Below are 22,774 nucleotides of genomic sequence, written 5' to 3' on the forward strand. Positions count from 1 at the left end.
TATAACATTATATAATCAATTCTTAATGCTGCAATATTTTAAATTATAAATTTATTATATTTTTACTAGAATATTTTGTCCATTTCTTTTCCAGTTTAAACAACTAGTCCTTTACTTTTCCATGTTTAAGCTTAACCATATTACTTTTCATGCTCGCATTTTTCTATTGTAACACATGATTTTTCCAGGCTTCCAGAAAATTCACTTTTCGTTGTTTAATTTCAGTCTTTTTTTTTTTTGCCCCCATAAACATAGCATATACATATGTAATAACAATGTACGGCACTCGTCTGCTTTCAATAAAATCTCCCAATTATCTCCCTTTCATTCTTTCTGTTTCACTTGTTACTTCTCTTTTCGCGAGAGTGGTGAATTAGTAGCAACAGCAGTCGCTGAAGCGACATGGTTGCTATGGAAAGCAGTCATGAAAGGATAAGAAATAAATGAAAAATATTTCTCAACCAAAAGAAGTATGAACTGACATTGTCGCAGATAAGGAAAAAACGAAAAACAAAAAAACAAAAACTCCTCTTCTCCCCCCCCCCCAATATTTTTCGCTCAGTGGATTTGATTTAAAAATAAGTCTCTTGCCTAAAAAATTGATTATCTTCTCTTTTGTTTTATTTTCTTCCTTTAGTTACATTCATAATAATTTTTAATTAATAAAAATTGATTATGAATGAAATTGTAATAAAAATTATACTGATGTCGTCTCTGTTGTTTTCACATGTGTTTGTCGTTCGTCATTTTTTGTGTCTTGAGAATGAGATTACCCCATCCATATGTTTCAGTGTCATTTTTGTTATGAATATTTATTTATCAATTTGTTACGTCCGTTTTTCCACCCTTCTCAACGGAATCAATATGTATTGTAACAATACACACACACACACACACACACATATATATATATGTATATATATGTATATATATAAATGTATATACATTTATATATATATATGTATGTATATATATATGCATATATATAAATGTATATACATTTATATATATATATATGCATATATATAAATGTATATACATTTATATATATATATGCATATATATAAATGTATATATATATATATATATATATATATATATATATATATATATATATATATATATACTAGCATGGGTGCCCGGCATTGCCCGGGTGTTTGGAGGTGTATGCTGAGCAGCAAAAAAAAAAAAACGGTCAATTTTTTTAACTTTGACCAATATTTTGACCCTCTATGATTTGCTGTTTTGAGCTCAAATCAAGTTATTAAGTTAGATCCATATCCACGAAACCTTTATCTAAAAGTTCAAGTGCGTAGACCCAAAATTGTCGGAGGAGTTTGGTAGAGTTCTCAACGGTCAAATCGTTGAACTTTGACCTTTTAACAGCCAAATTTCTGGCCACAAACCAATCACGTCGATTTTCCCAAATCTCAGTACCTTGTATATCAGATTTCGAGTCTGTAGACTTAAAATTGACAGAGTTATTGCGTCGGGAAATGTACACACACACACAGACACACACACACACACGTTCACTTTTATAGATATTTTATTCATATTTTTGCTTTTGATACAAAGAAGATTATACGGAAACTCGAAAAATTAAAAAAACAAGTATCGTAAAGCAAAGCGTCTCCGTTGCATTTAATAATATTTGCTTGAATGTAAATATATATAAACTGTGTCAATCGCTTTATTGCAGATTAGTAAAATATCAAAATTTTACTAAATATTGATCACACACAAATGAAAATTGTATCATCAAATGACTGTTTTAAGGTTAGTTATTTCCCCAAATTTTATTCAAATCCATGCGAGCTTCACAAAGTTATATTTTATTTATTATCAAGTAATTTATACTGTCCATCGCTTTATTGCAGGATTTTAAAATGCCAAAAAAGAGGCGATTAACGGTTATCGAAAAGGAAAGGATTGTTGCTGGGATCGCAGAAGGATTCTTTATCAAAGATTTAGCTATGGAGCTGGAACGGGATCTAAGAACTTTGGCTTCATTCGTGAACAATCCCAACACCCAAATCCAGAAAGGATAAGGGCACCAGGAGAAACCTTTCACATCGTGATATTCGGAAAATTCATAGGGATGTCAACCGAAACCCAAACAGCACTAGTGCTTTCATTTTTGCAAGAGCTGGAATAGCTTCAAGATCCAGACAGGCCTGATGTAATGTGTTGAATGAGATCGCAAAGAACATCAAATCTATTCCAAGGCCTCCATTGAGCAAACAACATAGGGAAAAATGAAAGGCTTGGGTACAGAATTACATGAAAATGGATTTCCAACATGTCCTATTTACAGATGAGACCCATGCTACTCTTGACGGTCTGGATGGATGGGCCAAAGTTCGGAACTCGAACTAAACTCCAACCCCTTACAGAGTTCAACGCCAACGAGGAGGTGGAGTCATCATGTTTTGGGCGAGAATCATTAAAGATAAGTTGGTTGGACTATTCCGAGTTCCAGAGGGTGTAAAACTTACCATCAATGCGTACACAACCTTTTTGAATAAACATTTGTCACCATGGCTAGATGACCTACCATTGTCACGTCGCTTTCAGATGATTTTTATGCATGACAATGCACCATCCCATTTTGCTAGGACGACTGCAGCCTTCCTTGAATCTATGGGCTTCTTTGAAGAAACTCTCATGACCTAACCACCGTGTTCTCCAGACTTTAACCCCATTGAATATCTCTGATCAATATTAAAAAGAAGAGTTTATGAGGTAGGAGAGCAATTTACTTCAAAAGTATGCCTTGTGGAGAACATAGTTGATATTGCTAGAGCCATAACTCCTTTTGAGATAAAACAATTGACTTCCCCAGGAGACCAAAGGTTGTTTTAAGTTATTTAAATAATGGTGGATATGTCGAAAATTAATTCATTTCTTTGAGGCTTGGCACATAGGATGTGCTTTTTCTCATTATTCTTTGACAGAAACATATAATAAAAAATAAAGTTCGCATGATAAGACATTGTATTTTGCCCTAAAACAACATTTTAAGAGACCTGCAATAAAGTGATGGACAGTGGAAATTCCACGATAAAGAATAAAATGTTATAACTTCGTGAATATCACATGAATTTGAATAAGTTTTTGTTTAAATAATTAACCTTAAAGCAGTCGTTTGATAATATAATTTCCATTTTGTTGTGACGTATATTAAGTAAAATGTTGATATTTTATTAATCTGCAATAAAGCGATTGACGCAGTTTATATATATATATATATATATATATATATATATATATATATATTGTCGGACGTCCTTGGCTTAGGTACAAGGACAAGTTGAAGAGTAACTTGTCTGCAGTGAGCATACCATACAGGAGTCTTGAAGATGAGGTGAATGGCCGAAAAGGATGGAGATCAAGGTGTTTTGAAGGTCTCTAGAGGTTTCAATCTGAAAGCTTAAGGCAACTGAAAGAAAACAGAGTAAGAGCAAAACGACAAGCAGCCGCACCAATATCTGCAGCGTTAAATCCATATTCATGTTCTATTTGTGGCCTTGTTTGCAAGTCCCTTGCTGGACTAAAAAGTCATCAGAGGCAACAGCATAAATGAGTTTTAGAAATATGGGTCCGAACCTCATACGTCGAAATCGACGGGAGAGTCCATCATCATCATATATATATATATATATATATATATATATATATATATATATATATATATATATATATATATATATATATATTAATTAGGTGAGAGGGAGCGAGAGAAGGAGAGAGATAGATGGGAGGAAATGGAGGGAGATGGAGAAGGAGAGGGAAGGGTGTTAGTACGGCTGTCATTTTTGACAGTTACAGGGTTACATGGTCGTTGTTCATTTCATAGTGGGTTGTTTTTAAACAGTTAAGAGTTAATACAGACGTTGACGCACGCATAACAGCGTATAATACATATACATACATATTACAGACCAATGTGTAGACACATAGGTACATACATATAAAAACAATGTCTATGCAGATGTATATGGGTCTACATGCAGACATATACACACATACACGCAACTCTCATACACATATATACACTCGCATATATATATACAGATATAAGTACATGCTCACACATACATAAACATACACACACCCATCCGATATATATATATACATATACGTGGATATATAGATCTCCAGTAAGAATTAGATGCATACATACACAGACATATACATACAAGTGCACACGTATACATAATTACCTAAAATATAATTATATAGATCCATATAGACACATAGATATACACACACACGCATATATATATATATATATATATATATATATATATATATGCCCAGCAATCTATATAAAATAGTAATAATATAGTATATAAATAATAGTATATAAAATAGTAATATTTATATTCCATGAAGGAATATGACAGTCTAATTGAAAAAATCATACAAATATTTTTTACATTCTTCTTTTTTTTATCAAATGCGATTTCCCCTATGTAGTATGTTTTTTTTATATTCGTGTTTTTCAATATTTGTAGCTTCACACCGTCGCGCCTTTTGTTATATAGGGGTCTTATTCAGAGAAAGAGTCTTTGAGTCTTATTAGTCTTAGAGAGATGTTGAAAGAGAGATTGTTCTAAGGGAGATTGTTCGTTTTATAATGAATGTTGTTGTTTCTGTTATGAAGCGATTCATATATATTAAAACTGTTCATACTTAGACGTGTAGAAGAAGAAAGCTCTTAGAGTGAGGAGATAGTGTTCAGACAGTCTTAGTGTTGATATGAGATGTAGAGTTCACAGTGTCGATATGAGATGTGTATGTCATGACATTTTATAACACAGACATATAGACATATAATAACAATTCACTTTACCTTTTTCTGGAATCACAACACAAAGACGACGTTTACAAAAACACCTGATGGTTTATTTCTTCTGACGACCGGCCGTGGTTTTCATCATCAAGAATTCAAAGCTTCACATATTAAGTTTCAAAGTGACCGTCTCGCTTCTAGACGTTCGAATTCCCAGACCCTCTCTGAGTTTCTCACTCTGCTTCTGTCTGCTCAACTCTCAAGTTTTTCTATCTATTTCTAGAACTTTCTATTTTCCATGACGTCATACACATGTTAAAACATGTGCCTTCTTTCACGTGTTCTGAACATGCGTGTCCAAAACTTTTCCTTTTTTTACAAAAGGAATTTTAACCTATACTCAGTAACCTATTTTTCCAATATGTTAAAAACAGTATTTTATAGCTGCATTCTTTCAATTAAATTTTCATAACAAAATTGACAGTGCACATTCTTTTCTTGAAATATTTTATCTCTATTCTAAACAATCGTTTGGTTTACATTCCATTTTCTAATTCTCACACGTAATCTATTTCTAAACCTAAATTACGAGGTTCGAATTTCGCCTATGCTATTTCATTTTCATTTTAACTAAATCTCTCTATTTTTATACTTACATGAAAAGGGGACAGCCTTTATCATGTAACACCTTTTAGTCTGACAGTTCTAATTTCATTGTAATTATTGGTATTTCATTTTTTAACATTTTAACATGACAATTTAATTCTATTGTTGTTGTTGTTTTTTTATTGAATAATGTATATGTCTTTTGATTGTTAGCGGAGTTACTCCCGTGTGTCTGACATGCCATTGTGGAAGTCAAAATCGGTGATTGATAACTATTTCTTGATCCCTTTCCAATTTCCATTCAATACGGCTTATCTCGAGGTAAGTAAAAACTTTTACATCCACGAATATTTCAATTTTTTTTTAATTTCAAATTTTTAATTTAATTTTTTTTTTTGCATTTTTAATACAATCACGTGATGTGTATTGAATTTTTCAGCTTTTCATCTGATCAAAAATAGTTAACACAGACATGTATAACAACTGAAGAATTCAAATGCTATTTTCCAAATTAAGAAGCTATCACGACAAAAAAAAGTATTGCATTTAAACATTCGACCACACCCCAAAATTATATTTTTACATAATACTAGCGGGGGGGGGGGACGAGTTTACCCGGTTGTAAAATACCTTAAATATATATGATATTTTAGTTTGTCCAGATTTCGTTTATATAATTATATAGTCATGATTTCAAAAGTAAAAAAAGTATTCGGGTGTCGTCAGCTAGAATCGAACCCAAAAGCAAAACTGTAGCATTCAAAGCTGGTGACGTTGTAACTGTACCAACATGACACGCATATGAACTGATTAAAAATAAACTAAGATGAATGTACAAAATATATAACGATTTTTTCAATTTTGATCCCAATTGTCAGAGAATGGAAGATTTTGTTTGTTGTCATAAGCACACTTTTTTTCAAGTACTATATATAATAATCAAAATGCAAAAATGTAGCTATAAAACTTCATAATTTTTCCAGTTTGAAGACAATCATAGTATTTAAGACAATATTTAAGACAATCATAGTATTATTTATTGAGATTGTCGGACTGACTTCCTCATCTTGGTTGTTATAGTCACAACGTTTCGACCGTTTTGCCCTCCGGCCTTCATCAGGTGTTTTTGTATAGAACTGGGGAACCGTTTGTTAGGAGTATCAAAGTTTACAGTTACCCAAAGGTGCTGAGTTCAATCCTGAACGAAGGCAGTGAAAGAGTAACATTCAAAACAGAGAATCAGCAACTATGTCCCAAAGCCTAGCTGGAGTCCGAACACGGTACTCCCGTAATAATAATAAAGGGTTGGGTTCGAGACTCCTAACAGACGATTCCCCAGTTCAATACAAAAAAAAAACACCTGATGAAGGCCGGAGGGCAAAACGGCTGAAACGTTGTGACTATAACAACCAAGATGAGGAAGTCAGTCCGACAATCTCAATAAATGAAAACACCTCATCTCAAAAATACAATTACAATCATAGTATTATTACTCTTTAAAGTAACTAAAATTAACAATAAATAGTTTTTAAATCATCTACATCATAATTCAGATCGTGAAGGGCTAAAAAAAACTTTGTTTTTATGTACAAAAAATAACAATCCATTTTTGTATGCCTTTTTGTGATGTTTGCCTTTTTCTTTTACTAGGGATGGGGTTTGTATTCAGAATATCTCGGCGAAGAAATGGGTCTTTACGAGACAGATTATGACTTGTAAGTTTTGCTGTAACGTATCTCAAAACTGCGAATTTGTCATTTTTTTAATGATTTTTTTTATATTTTCATCCTAAAAAGTCAAAATAATCTTAATTTTGTAATTTAACATCCAAACTTTGTTAGCAAGAAAATTTTTTTAACAAAATCAAACTACGAAATAAACCAGATCAAGACAAGGATAAGGACCCCAATCGACCGAGAAAAACAAAATAACAGATATTGATCGACACCGGGTTGACCTGAACTTTAGCACACACAGATGGTCTCTGTAAACGAATATAAAATAACAGATGTGTTTGTTGGACTTGCATATGTCCTCCGAAACAAAGACATAAAAAGAAATACACTACCAAATAATGTAAAACAAACTTTTGTTTATTTTCATTCATAGAAAAAAAATACTTTTTTAGTGTGCGCAAAGGTGGCAGTCTGTATGAAAAAAGGAAGGGAGGAAGAAGGTGAAGACTTGAGAGCGTGAGAGAAAGAGTCCGACTATGTGTTGTGGCGAAGTAAGAGAAAGAGAGAGCCAAGCAATGTTCTTTGACGTGCGAGAAAAGCTCTTATTTCAGCTACTGAATTCGCTCGGCGAGCGTTCGGCGAGCGTTCGGCTTGCCACTTGTCTTTCTGCTGGTGTCTGATGTCCCTCTCTGACAAGAAAAGTTCTTCTTACTTTTTATATTTCTTTAGAGGCTCCCAGAGGCTTGTAAAAAATAAGGTTTTTAAATCGAGCTCTGATTGGTCAAAAATTCATATTTTTTAGGAAAAAACGTGCTTACAACTACGTCGACCGTTTCTCAAGTGTCCTGCTTTTTTACCCAAGAGGTTTGATGTGGGTGAATGCTGTAATTCCCGCGCAGATGAATTTATAAATTTTAACGTGTCTTAGAAAAATAAAATAAGAAACAGCACATGTTTAAATTTCCACGGCCAAGATTTATTTTTTATGTAGAGTGCGTTTTTTTTAATTTTTATATATATTTACAAAACATTTTAATAAAACTATTTGAACCAAAGAGTGTGTTCTTTATTCATATATTTATAAAACTGTTGATAAAACTATTTAAACCAAATACAAGTTTTTAATTTAAGGAACAAAACATATTTAAACAAAATACATTTAAATAAATGTTTTTATTTTAAATAAAAATATAATTCCAGAATGTTTCATTTCGGAGAGATTATTCCTCCCAAAATGGGACACCGTGGATTGGAATAACGAGTTTATTCTTATTAAAAATAATTAAATGCCGGCCATTAAAACGTTTTAGTTCAAATAGTTTTATTAAAAAGTTTTAGGTCAAAATGCGATAGAGTACCAACTAAAATAAATGGAATGAGAGCATGCAAAAAATCAAACATGGCGACCAGTGAAAACAATATCGAATACTTTGGATAATAAAGGCCTCTATATCATAAAAACTTCTTGTTAAGGACAGTTTTAAATGTGATATTCATTCAAAACAAAGCTAAATAACCCTAAAAATTAATTTTTAGAAGTTAAGTCTTAGTTGGTACTTTATCGCATTTTGACCTAAACTGTTTGATAAAACTAACAAACAAACAAAAAAACTAAAAGAAAAACTCACTCTGCATAAAAAATTTAATCGTAGAATCTGAACAAGTCTGTTATTTTATAATTTTTAACAGAGGCCATGTGCATGTGTAAAAGATCAAGGTCAAACTAGTGTCGATCGAAATCTGTTCTTGTGTTTTTCTTGGTCGATTGGGGTCCTTATTCTTGTCTTGATCCAATAAACCAACTATGACAAACGAATAGAAAAAATAATAAAACATACTTGGCCACTGATAATAATTAACAAAAACGTACATAACTACATTTTAAATAATATTTAACTAACCCGTATCTTATATCACACACATATTACAAACATAACAACATAATACAACTCTAAGACAAACATGATAAAATAATACAACTGTAATACAACCATAAAAACATAATACAACTGTAAGACAAATATATTAACATAATACAACTGTAATACAAACATAACATAATACAATTGTAATACAAACATAATAACATAATACAACTTTAATACAAACATAATAAAATAATACAACTGTAATACAACCATAAAAACATAATACAACTGTAAGACAAATATATTAGCATAATACAACTGTAATACAAACATAATAACATAATACAACTGTAACGCAAACATAATAGCTTAATACAACTCTAATACAAACATAAAAACATAATACAACTGTAATACAAATATAATAACATAATACAACTGTAATACAAATATAATAACATAAAACAACTCTAAGACAAACATAATAACATAATACAACTGTAATACAGATATCATAAAATAATACAACTGTAATACAAACATGACAACATAATACAAACATAATAACATATTTCAACTGTAATACAAAAAATAACATAATACAAACATAATAACATAATACAACTGAAATACAAACATAACATAATACAACTGTAACACAAACATAATAACATAATACAACTGTAACACAAACATAATAACATAATACAACTGTAATACAGGCATACTAACATAATACAACTGTAATACAAACATAATAACATAATACAAACATAATGACATATTACAACTGTAATAAAAAAATAATAACATAATACAAACATAATAACATATTACAACTGTAATACAAACATAATAACATAATACAACTGTAATACAAACATAATAACATAATACAAACATGATAACATAATACAACTGTAATACAAACATAATATAATACAAACATAATAACATATTACAACTGTAATACAAAAATAATAACATAATACAAACATAATAACATAATACAACTGTAATACAAACATAATAACATAATACAACTGTAATACAAACAGAATAACACAATACAACTGTAATACAAACGGAATAACATAATACAACTGTAATACAAACATAATAACATATTACAACTGTAAGACAAACATAATAACATAATACAACTGTAATACAAACATAACATAATACAACTGTAATACAAACATAATAACATAATACAACTGTAATACAAACATAATAACATAATACAAACATCAGAAATAACTGTAGAAGAAGAAACGAGATATAAAATCAAAACTGTTAACTTAATTCTGAGTTATCTATACTTGACCCGAGCTCTTCACGAGTGAAGGAGAGGAGTGACTGCATGGCGAGTCAATAAAAGATCTCATGCACTCCGTAGATGAATAGCCAAATGCTTGTGCCCTGTTGTCATTCCTCGTTATGTAATATTCCTATATCTTAACTATACATGGTGTCAGAAGTCGGATTAAAACAAAAATAAAAGGAAGATACAACATCTTATTCCAAGTTGAGAACAAAAAAAAAAGAAAAAAACGCAACAAAACCAAAGGAGGCACATCCGCACCACATAGTAACTTTTAATAATATCTCAAAATGTCTAACCCAAACGAACCTCCAAGACAAACTGAAGTTGACCCGATGACTTTCATATTGCAAATGCAACAACAACAGCTTGCTATGCAAGAACAAATTACGAACCTCATAGCACATATTTTGCCCACTGAGCAATGCTCCCCCATCCTGTTATTACACCATCCACGTGTGAAACCCATACATCCAATTATTGAACCGAACTCATCGAATAATAGATGGTTTACTGTTGTGAGGTACAAATCATCCATATTTCAGAACTAAGTGGAATCAACCAGTCCTATGAATACCACTGGTTTCAGAGACTAAATTGAGACATTCATACCATGTTTAACCGCATGCTACGAACACGTTCCTCTCATACCACTTTAGTGGCTCCTGTATTCTTTATGATAAATACATATTATATTTTATACACTTTACACTACTTGTGGTTTCTTTCATTTGTGTCCCCCTAGCACGGATCTACAACAACTGGCTGACTAGGACGATTCAAGAACTTCCCGGATCAATCTACAATAATTGCTAACAACAACTGAATTATGAATATTCGGGCAACGAATTCACTCTAAAAAAACAGTCATCGGAAGACAGCATTTGACGACCAAAAGGACTCAAGAAAAAAGAACACACACACGGATATTCGAAATAATTTTTTCATACACTCGAGGGAAATTCGAAACTTCAAAATAATTATTTTTCAAAAGTTTGGTGAAGAATGGGTAAAACTACTTGTCTACGTTGGGAAAAAATACATTTGAGCGTAAAAATACACAACCACGGATAAAGAATACTTTAAAAAAAGGACAACAATTCTTTCCGAAAAAAGGATTTTACAAAGACTTCGTCAAAACCTTATTTTGCTGTTAAAAATACTACTAAAACGTAAACTACGAGCTGAAACAGAATTCATAAGACGAATTGCGTGGAGAATTATTATTACTGAATTAACGAGACCAACTTTTCATTAAGTACAAAAAAAAACTTTGTCATTCTAAAAAGCATGTCTTGCTAAAATGGTTGCTTATGGTTAAAAAGCATCAGCATTGGAAAAAGAAAAAAAAAACTCCTGCAAAAGTAAATGATTTTATTTTATTGGCTAAAGCGAGTATTTGCACAAATTAAAAAAGACGTCTATTAAAATAAACTTTTCACTGGTCGACGGGACTTCTAAATTTTCACACATGGAAGCGAATAGAAAAGCCCACGATTACAAAGACGAATAAAATCGCAAGATCGGTAACTGGCGAAAAAATAAATTTTGAGGGTGAGGTAGTTATTAATGTGTCACTAAAAAGAATTACAAAGAAAGCTAAAAGTTTTCGTTCTAAGGAATGCAATGAACTTATTCGAGACCGATTGGATTCAGGAATTTGAATTATGGGACTCGCCAATGAGTGATTTTTATAACAAAGTCGAAAACCTAACTGCCGAAGTCGGCAAACCCAAAAAAGAGCTAAAAAAATCTTTCCCAAGTGTTTTCTCTGAAAAGCTTGGGTACTGCACAAAAATAAAGGCGAGATTCGAATTGCTGGACGAAGCAAAACCAATATTCAAAAAGCTATGGAGTGTAACGTTCGCTTCGAGGGAAAAAATTGAAAAAGAATTGGAAAGACTAGTTAACACTGGGATTTTGACCCCTATTGTGGGTTGGCAGCCCCCACCGTATACGTGAAAAATAATCTAAAGAGATTAGGATACGCACAGACTTTTTGACTGGATTGAATGCGGCGCTCAAGGACCATCACTACCCACTACCAAACCTAGACGAAATATTCTCTAAGTTAAATGGCGGAAAATATTTTTCCAAAATAAACTTAAGCAAGACGTACCTACAAATACCAGACATGCGAGAACCTCATAATTGCAGAGTTTTTTAGGGCTCGCGAACTATTATCAAACGTTCATAAAGAACATGCATAAATTGCGCGCGCCATTGAATGTACTATTAAAAAAAGGACAAAAAATGAGACTGGACGCCAGAGTGCAAGGCAGCGTTTAAGAAATTAAAAGATGTATCAACGTCAGATTTATTCCTGACTCATTTCAACCCGAAACAAGAGATTATTGTCGCAACTGACGCAAGTTCTTATGGGATTGGGGCGTGCATTCTACACAAGATGCCTGATGAGTCCACTAAGCCGATCGCCCATGTGTCAAGAACTTTACTTCCTGCTGAGAAGAATTACTCCCAAATCGAAAAAGAAGCACTGGGGATCATATTCGGTGTTACAAAATTCAGCCGATTTTTACATGATCGTAAGTTTAAATTGCAAACTGACCGTAAGCTGCTTATAACCATCTTTGGCTCTAAAAAAGGTCTGCCAAATTACACAGCCAACAGACTGCAAAGATGGGGGACCATTCTACTGAATTACGATTTTAGTATGGAATTTCTTACATCTGCGAAGTTAAGTCACACACCGAAATCAAGGGAACCGCTACAAGAAACAGTAATAGCGTCACTACAAAATGAAAAGGACTATACACAAATACTATGTAATACGATCAAAGAACTACCGTCACTTTGGAAGATATAATAAGAGAGGCTGAAGAAGATAGTTTCATCAAAGAAATGAAACAAAAAATTAAATCGGATGAATTGGCGGTGGAAGCTTATTCTATGTGCAATGAGGTGCTGTCGTACAGAGAAAGAGTAGTAATCTCAGCTACACTACAAAACAAAATTCTAAAGGATTTCCATATGGGGCACGCTGGGACTACACGAATGAAGAGCCTCATGAGGTCCTATGTTTACTGGAAGAGTATGAATACTGATATAGAAGGCACGGTAAAGTCGTGTAAGGGATGTGCATTGGCTGCAAAAGTGCCCCCAATACAATTTAGCCCGTGGCCTAAAGCAGACCACCCATGGCAAAGAATACATGAAGATTATGCAGGCCCACTGGATGGAAACTATTATTTAATAATGGTAGACAGTTTTTCAAAATGGCCTGAGGTATTTCGATGTACAATCAGTACTCTTCATGAATTGTTTGCTAGGTTTGGTGTGGTTGATTCAGACAATGGCACACAATTCACTTCAGCAGATTTTAAAAGCTTCTGCAAGGATTTCCAGGTTAACCACATAACGACACCAACCTATCATCCCTGATCAAACGGTCAGGCAGAGAGCTTTGTAGACACGTTGAAAAAAGCCCTGAAGAAGGCTAAAAGAACACCCTCAGAAAAGGTGTTACAGCAGTTTTTACAAGTTTACCAAATTATGCTAAATGTAAGGACTCCATCGAAGATGTCGCCGGCAGAGTTAATGTTTGCAAGGAAAATATCGCCAGTCTTTGAGAAACTTTTGCCAAAACAGGTAAAATCACCAAATATTATAGTTCCTAAAAAGAGGTGTTTACCTGGTGAAAAGGTATTTTTCCAGGTACACAAAAATAATAGCATGATGTGGGAACTAGGTAGGTCCAGAAAAGGATTGGGCGGATGGTCTACATTATCGAAGGTCCAAGATATTTTTGCAAAAAACATTTAAACCAAATTCAGAAACGTATAACAGATTATGAAAGACAATCTCCTGTTGAACAAGAAGAGATAATGGACCAGATATATGACACGTTTGACTTGGTAACACCGCAAGCAGCCAGACAACGCTGGTCCTCCAGGAAAAAAAAAATAACCAACCCGATAGAGAGCAACCTCAGGAAAAAGAGCTATATGATCATCCTAGGAGAATGAAAAGCTCGGGAGGGGGGTGTTGTGGAGTACAAATCACTCCTATTTCAGAACTAAGTGGAATCAACCAGTCCTATGAATATCACTGTTTTCAGAGACTAAACGGAAACATTCATACCATGTTTAACCGCATGCTACGAACACGTTCCTCTCATACCACTTTAGTGGCTCCTATATTCTTTATGATAAATACATATTATATTTATACACTTTACACTACTTGTGGTTTCTTTCATTTGTGTCCCCCTAGCACGGATCTACAACAGTTATATTCCAAGATGCATGGCTATGCTACAAGGAAATGATACAGCTCACCGACCCTACCAAAACCCGAAATGAGCTACAGTCTGCATGCAATTGATCCCTTAATAAAATGCTACTCAATTTTGTTGGTCTACATGCACTGAATAACGTCACAGAAGGACAACTGCTCAGGTATTTTAAAACTGTTTCAGTGAAAGCCATCGACCCTTAGGTATACCGTCAACAATTCTTTATGATGAAGCAGAGATGGGGAGACTATTACATCTTCCATTTCCCGACTGAAATCACAAGCAATTCTCTGCACCTTTGAAACACTATGCAGTTGAAGTAACCAACAATGCACAACGTCATTCTCAGGACATGATTAAGTCCCAAATCATTGCTGGATTACAAGACACCTCACACTAGAGCAAAATTTTGGCAGAGATTACTTCCCTGCCAACTTAACCCGACGTCTCTTGACTCTGGAATCTACTGCTAGAGCATCAAACCACTTCCGACCGGCAGAGATCACACAAATCGCTCAATTCAAATCGGTGTTGTCAAGAAAATTACCACTGCTAAATAAGATAAAAAATAATGACGATATATGCAAGGGTTGCGGGTGCAAGGCACATCCAAAAGATTGAAAACGATGCCCCACTTGGAGCAAATGTGACAGGGAGAACCACTTCTTAAGTACATGCCGTGGCATGGCATCATTAAGTGCCATAATGGAGGATAACCCCAATGATGACCAGAGTGAGAATTCTTCAATCATATCAACCATGACTGTATGGCTCAGATGAGTGAAGGAAGAAGAGGGAATCCTACATGGTACATGAACCAATAATCAATTTGCACCAGGCTGTCCGGAGCCACCCCCATTCATCAATATTACAATTGCATTAAATACAAAGGCCCACGAGTACTTTGGACAATTAATACATACAGATATGAGACACCTGCTCACCCAATTGACTGCAATGGCAGACACGGGAGCTCAGACATGTACAGCCAGACTGAACATATTAAACAATCTCATATGCACCTCTAAACATCTGCTTCACACTAGGCACTGTTTACGCGCTGTAAATGATGACAACTTGCCCATCATGGGAGCCTTAATTACTATCATGTCACTTGGTGATGCAGTATGTTCAGAAGTGATATGCATCAGTCCAAGAATTAAGGGCCTCTCTCTCTATATATATATTGTATATATATATATATATATATATATATATGTATATATATATATATATGATATATATATGTATATATATATATATATGTATATATATATGTATATATATATATATATGTATATATATATATGTATATATATATATATATGTATATATATGTATATATATATATGTATATATATATATATATATGTATATATATATATATGTATATATATATATATATATGTATATATAATATATTATATATATGTATATATATATATGTATATATATATATGTGGGTATATATATATATTATATGTATATATATACATATATATATATATATACATATATATATATATGTATATATATATACATGAAATAAAATGGAGGTGGAAGGACCTGGATACTCAACGTTTCGCCCGATTTATGCGGGCTTCTTCAAGAGGGATGGTCATTGAGTATCCAGGTCCCTTCCACCTCCATTTTATTTCATATCGTCGGATTTAATCCAGCTCAACAATCATATATATACATATATATATATATATGTATATATATATATACATATATATATATATATACATATATATATGTATATATATATGTATACATACATATATATATATATGTATATATATATGTCTACATATATATATGTATATATATGTATAGAAAAACAAAACTAGCAGCCAAATACAAAGTATAAACACTCAATTTATTATCATTTATATATATATATATATATATATTTTTTTTTTTTTTTTGTCGATTTTTTTCTCTTCTTGTCTAAATTCATGCTTAATTCTTTTTCAGGATGGGCCGTTATTCGTTTGAAATATTCCGAGCTTGTCGGTTAGCAATTGACACTGGTATACATGCAAAAAAGTAAGTTTGGAGAAAAAGGAGGATCATATTGTTATATGATTGCTGATGTTTGAAAGTAATTTATGTTAAAATAGATATGACAAGTTTTTTTGTTTTTTTTTGTATTACATTTTCATCCCAAACAAGGCACAGTGCCACTTTGATGTAGTAGGCTACTATCAGGACATAAGTTGCATGGATACTATGTAGGGAGTTGAGCAGCAGGATGTCTGTTGACATTACATGAACTTCTGCATGTCAGTACAGTTGGGAAAGCAGGAACCCGGAAAGAAATTCCAGAGCCGAGCAGTTCTAGGGAATAAACTATTAAAGTAGGTTTTCTTTCACATAGGGATCTCTACTGTGTAGGAGGGGGACTTTGCTGCTTGTTGGGTTTGTCGGGGGTATTTACGTCAAAGAGGTACAAGGGCTTGTAGTTCGTCGGAGCATCCACAATTAAAATACTTGTAAAAAAGGCAGAGGAATGCAACATTTCATCGGTGGGACAGAGGTTGAAGCTTAGATGACAGTTTAGTTGGTAACTCTCTTTTGAACCCTGTCCAGCAGTGAGACTAGTAGCAGTAGCACGAGCCCAAATGTGATAACAATACTCCATACATGGACGAATGGTGGCGTTATAGAAATACAGGATACTTTCGGGCGTTAGTAACTTTCTAGCATGGTAGAGAGAGCCCACCTTCTTTGCAGCAGCCTTGGCAAAGCTCTCAATGTATCTGTTCTAAATTATGTTCCTTGTGAACATTAAGCCGAGGGGTTTGAAAGAAATAGTTTTAGGTAATCTTTAGCCATAGCTATTGGTGGTTGAGAAGGTTTCTTTTAATTATTGAAGGAAACAAGTTTAGTCTTGGCAGTATTGAATGTTACCATCCATTTTTTCCCTCATTTCACTACAGACTGGAGGTCTTCTTCTAGTGTTTCAGCTATTTCCTTAGATATGTGTTCATTCGTTTTCCCCTTGTGTCTTTTATAGAGCATGGTGTCATTAGCAATTGTACCCATCTCAGAGACAATTTTATCAGGGAGGTCGTTTATGAATATTGGGAATAATAAAGGTCCAAGGATCGACTTCTGAGGTACACCCACATTTATATCATATTACTTAGATGTACAACTGTCGAGGACTACCTGGATTCTTCTCTTATTTAAGAAGGATTCAATTATGTTAAGTATTCATCCAGTGATACCATAAGATCTGATTTTCCTGAGAAGACCATCGTGCCATACCTTGGCAAAAGCCTTAGATATATTTAGGGCTACTTCCCTATCCTCCCCTGCTTTGTCCAGTGTATGGTATATACATTCAGAGATTACAGTTCGAATATCTTCTGCCTAAATCCATACTGTTAGTTAGTCAGAATTTTAGCAACTGTAAGGTGATGGACTAGAGCTTGATTAATTATGGACTCAAATATTTTGGCGAAGAGAGAGAGAGAGAGGAAGCTAATGGGGCGATAATTTAATGGATCAGTTTTTTGCCAGAATTTTTGTAAACAACAGAAGCAGTTTTCCATCAGTCAGAAAAGTTGGCGTTTTCGGGTTATAAATGTAAATACTGAGCTAGTGTATTCTGAATGAAATTAACAAACACTTAAATTATGCTGTATATTTTGATGTTCAGTTTATCATTTCAGTTGCACATGTGTTGCGAATGTATTATTCTTTGTGCATGTTAGAAACACCGACTGGACAAATATTTATAAAAGTAAAACAACTAGGAATACTAAATTCTTAACAAAAAATTCAATAGCCCATGAGAATACAAAAATGCACGAGTTGTTAAAGAGAGGCAATAACTGTGAAGATTAACAGAAAAGAAAATGTTACCAGTAACAATTCAGTATCCAAAGCTAAGACACCGGAAGTGGGTTTGGTTTTGCTAAATATGGAACGGAAGTCACTAAACATAAAACGAAATACGAAACGACATGGAACACTTCTTGTTTTATTATGAAACATTAACATTGTGGCGGTTTCAAAATCACCGCCTCCATTTTTATTTATTTCTTCACCTCTGCTGTTTCTATTCAGCTTCCCTTCCCTCAAACAAAGGACACAGTAAGCTAATGCAAGCTAAACGTATGAACAATATCCGGTTTCAGCGAACACATTCACCTTCTTTTTCTTTCTATCCTCAACTCCTCTACGCACGTTGGAATTCAAATATATCAAGTTTAACGTCAACACTTCAAACAATTGACTTTTTACTTTTAGACGAAATTAATTTAAGTGGAATCAACAAACTCCCAAGCTACTTTTAATTGCATAAATTTCATTCTAGAATTAATTAGAGTCGTTTGTTTGTTTCATGGGGAGCGACACGACTAATATTACTCCTCCCAAATGAATACAGCCCGTTTCGGCCCAGTCAGGTCAACTTGCCCTCCCCCCTCCCTGCAGAGTTGGGCACCAAAGTTCAAGTAAAGACCATTGCCCTTGTGGCAATCAGTTATTGGTCAATGTAGGGGAAACCCTTCATGCCACTATACAGCTCCCCTACTCCTCGGGGAGTTGGTCCCCATTTCCCCTTCACTCCTCACATTAAAAATCGGCCTTGTGCCTAATTTGCTCGGTGGGGGAGCAAATAAATACCTGGTCCCCATTTTCCCCTCACTCTCCACATTAAAAAACGACCTTGTGCCTAATTTGCTCAGTGGGGAAGCAAATAACTCCAGTCAACTCGGTCGGGGAGTAGGAGGAGGCTCCTAAAGCGACAACTGACGCTACCAGTCACATCGACTGAATCCACCAGCCAAAGGATTCCCAGCAGCAGCAGCAGCCGTCTCAGCAGCAGGTCAAACATCCCTTATCAGGGCTAATAAGTTTTTCTACTAATGCAATTCACTACTCTTGCCTCCTGATATCCACCAGCAGCGAACTTCACTTCCAGTCTCCAGTGCCTCCAGCTCACTCCTGCAGTTTTCCGGCAACCTCGTTTGCACCTTGCTCCTCCAGTCTACAACCTCACCTGCACCTGGCTCCCTATTGAACGTACATCACCCTACACTCTCAGTGTCGTCCGTTTCTTAACACTGACACCGTGTTCTCAGTCTACTGTCCGTTACTTAACAATGACCCCACGTTGTCAGTGTCCTCTGACCATTCCAGATCGCCCTGACAGTCAACCGATCGTCCAGGCCCAGCGAGCAACCCTAAATCACACTACGTCTAGAGTACCTGTTCCAGACCTCCAGGGTCCTGGATATGACCTTAAACTATATCCAGTGGTGAGGCCCCAGCTTGCGGGCTTTGGAGAGTGTGGAGTCACCCTTTAATTGTCATTGCTCTTAGGTTCCCTCTGACCCGGAGTGGTAGTACCTGTTAGGGTCCCAACTATGGGTTAAATAGAAACCGACTTGAAAACAACAAATATATTCTATTAAAAAATTTTCTTCAAAATCTTTGGATTCGGCATTAAATAACCTGAAAAGGGTTGATATGCTGTAAAACAAAAACAACCAACCAACCAGACCTTCAGACCTTAGCCTCCAGTGACGTGTGACCTTCCAGACAACCAGCATCCAGATCATACGATTTTTCGCTTTCTTTACAAATAAAAGGCAAAACCTTTGCGAATAAAAGGTGAACCCTCGTCTTTAACCAAACAACCTGTGTCTGTCATTCTTCTTTGCCTTTTTGCTGTTTACTTTTTGCCTGTGTCTACCTTGTTAGTTGTTGGGTCGATTGTCCCCAGGCGACAGGCCCCCGCAACAACATAAAAAATAATAAATAAACTTTTATTTTTTTCATTTCTTTTGTAATATTTAAAATATATTTATATGGAAATATTTTATTTCGAAAAAGTAAGTTAAACTTTCATAGTTCACATTTCTATATTAAAAAGTATTTAAAATACATTCGCATGAAAATAATTGAAAAAAATAAATTATTATTGCTTCGTGATAACACAAGTGTTAAAACAAAAAAAAAATTATAGAAACATAAAAAATAAAAGTTTATTTTTTTTTTTGTTTCAACAAGTGTTAAAACTTGAATAATTTTGAAAATAAACTTTTTTCATAAGGTTTCGTATTTCGTTTCATGCTTAGCGACTTCTATTCTGTTCCATATTTTAGCTAAATAGTGTCCACTTCCAGCGTCTTAACTTTGAATACTGTTTTTTGGGGGGCGGGGGGGGGAACCAAGTTGCCTACATAATCTCAGCATTGGCAAAAAAAGAAAAAAAAAGTCGTTTCGTTGCTTGATCCTGTGTGTCTGAGAGTTGTTTGACTTAACCTGAAATCTAACAAGCAAAACCTATTGGGGTTTAAAAGGCTCAGAAGCAGAGTAAATTGGATAATGTCTAAACAGTGTGAAGATTGCACCAATTAGAAATAATTTCGTCTCTGAATTTACACCTGCATAAGACATGAAGATACTAAATCTTGCAGCAATAAAACAAAACATTACAAAGGGAGATCACTGGTTCAAAGAAGCTTACAAGGCCTTTCAAAAGATGAATTATATTTGATTTTGTGAAGATAAAAAATAGAAACTGATACTCTGTTTTAGTCAATCATAATCGATGATGCAGTTTTATTTCGTCTATTTTATCTAATCTTTTAGAATTGTAAGATTATTATATAACCTTACAATTACAGAAGTTTTATTTTGTGCTTCCAAAAATATATCCTATATTATAAATTTGGCCCCCCCAAAATAAACATTTTGTAATTTATTAATTTATGTATGCACTTTAAAAAATAAATATCAGTTCTAAACATACAACTAATTCACCTGAAAATAGTTTAAAATTTCTAAACTTTATAAGTTGTGGATTTAAGAATGAAGGAAAAGAAAAACAGGATTCTTCTTCATATAATCTATATATCTATAAAAGTGAACGTGTCTGTGTGTCTGTCTGTGTGCATTTCCCTATGCAATAACTTTATCAATTTTTAGTCTACAGACTCAAAATTTGATATACAGAGTACTGAGATTTGGGAAAATCTTTGTGATCGGTTTTCGGCCAGAAATTTGGCTGTTAAGGGGTCAAAGTTCAAAGGTCAAAGTGCCTTTTGAGAACTCTACCAAACTCCTCCGACAATTTTGGGTCTAAACACTTGAAATTTTAGATATAGGTTCTTTGGACATGGATCTAACTTAATAACTTGATTTGAGCTCAAAACAATAAATTTTAAGGGGTCATAATAGGAGTCAAAGTTTAAAAAAAGGACCTCTGCGGTCTCTACCTAATTACTCAGACAATTTCTGGTCTAAACATTTGAAATTTTACATAAAGGGTATTCAGAGATAGGGCAAGCTTTTTCATCAGTTTGGGTTGAAAATTTTTAGTTACCAATATATAAATGTATGTATGTATGTATGTTTGCATGTCTGCCTAAAACTTTCGACAGAGGCGACGGATTTTACCAAGATCAGTATCGTTTTGAAGTTCGACCTTTCATACAACAAATATTGAAAAATTGGCTAAAAACATTAGCATCTTCACCTTCAACTAGGCACTTTTCTAAAGGGAGGAGAGTCGGTTTTTTCGCCGATATTTTTGAAAGATATCCTCTCCTAGCCTTAATGTAAAGATAAGTCATTTCAGGTTTGGTGGTGGTCATAACCGCAAAGACGTCAGGTTTTTTTCCCCTGTTCTTTTCTTCCTTTGTGGTACGGGTTCGAGCCTGCCTTCCTACTACCACTTTTTTTTTTTTTTTTGCTCAACATGTGTGTTGAGGTTGCTTTATTATTATGCATGGAATTCCATATCATGTGATGATATGTCTATCGACCATTAGTTATTTTAGCTACATGGTCAGATATATAACAAATGGTACTCAGAAGTCCTCTTCTTCATTTTTCCTGTTTAGCCTAACTTTCAAGATGGTAATGTTTGCCATACCCCTCCCTCGTTTTGCCTTTAATCACTAAAGCAACAGCACTGATTTGTCCACCGTTTTTATTTTTTCCAAGTAAGTTTTGTGACACGCGAACAGCAGTTTCCTCGTCATCAAACCAGTTTTGCATACAGGCCGTCATTGCTACATGCATACCAGTTATGTTTGAAATGCATCTACTCATATTGATGAGCCCATCTTCCATTAAATCCATGTATTAGGAAGATTAGACATGTGTATGTCTGATGTATTACTTGTAAGGCCAAATAAATCCTGTTATATTTTTATAATCTTTTTTATTTCTGTTTTATATATCTCTTGTTTGTAAGGAAAACAAAAATAACGAATT

The 22,774-nt window shown here is 34.0% G+C and overlaps 1 protein-coding gene across 2 annotated transcripts in view; it reads left to right on the forward strand.

Moving 5' to 3' along the window:
- Window positions 1-22,774, forward strand: part of LOC145295891 (uncharacterized) — a 163,690-nt gene that overhangs the window by 134,197 nt on the left and 6,719 nt on the right. For both annotated transcript variants that reach the window (XM_080141644.1, XM_080141645.1), the window contains exons 14-16: window positions 5,618-5,725; window positions 7,055-7,119; window positions 16,511-16,582. In XM_080141644.1, the coding sequence (XP_079997770.1) occupies window positions 5,618-5,725; window positions 7,055-7,119; window positions 16,511-16,582 (245 nt within the window). The remainder of the gene's footprint in view (window positions 1-5,617; window positions 5,726-7,054; window positions 7,120-16,510; window positions 16,583-22,774) is intronic.

The sequence above is a fragment of the Euprymna scolopes genome, chromosome 16 (assembly GCF_053919585.1).
Source record: "Euprymna scolopes isolate OS-2025 chromosome 16, ASM5391958v1, whole genome shotgun sequence".
NCBI lineage: Eukaryota > Metazoa > Mollusca > Cephalopoda > Sepiida > Sepiolidae > Euprymna > Euprymna scolopes.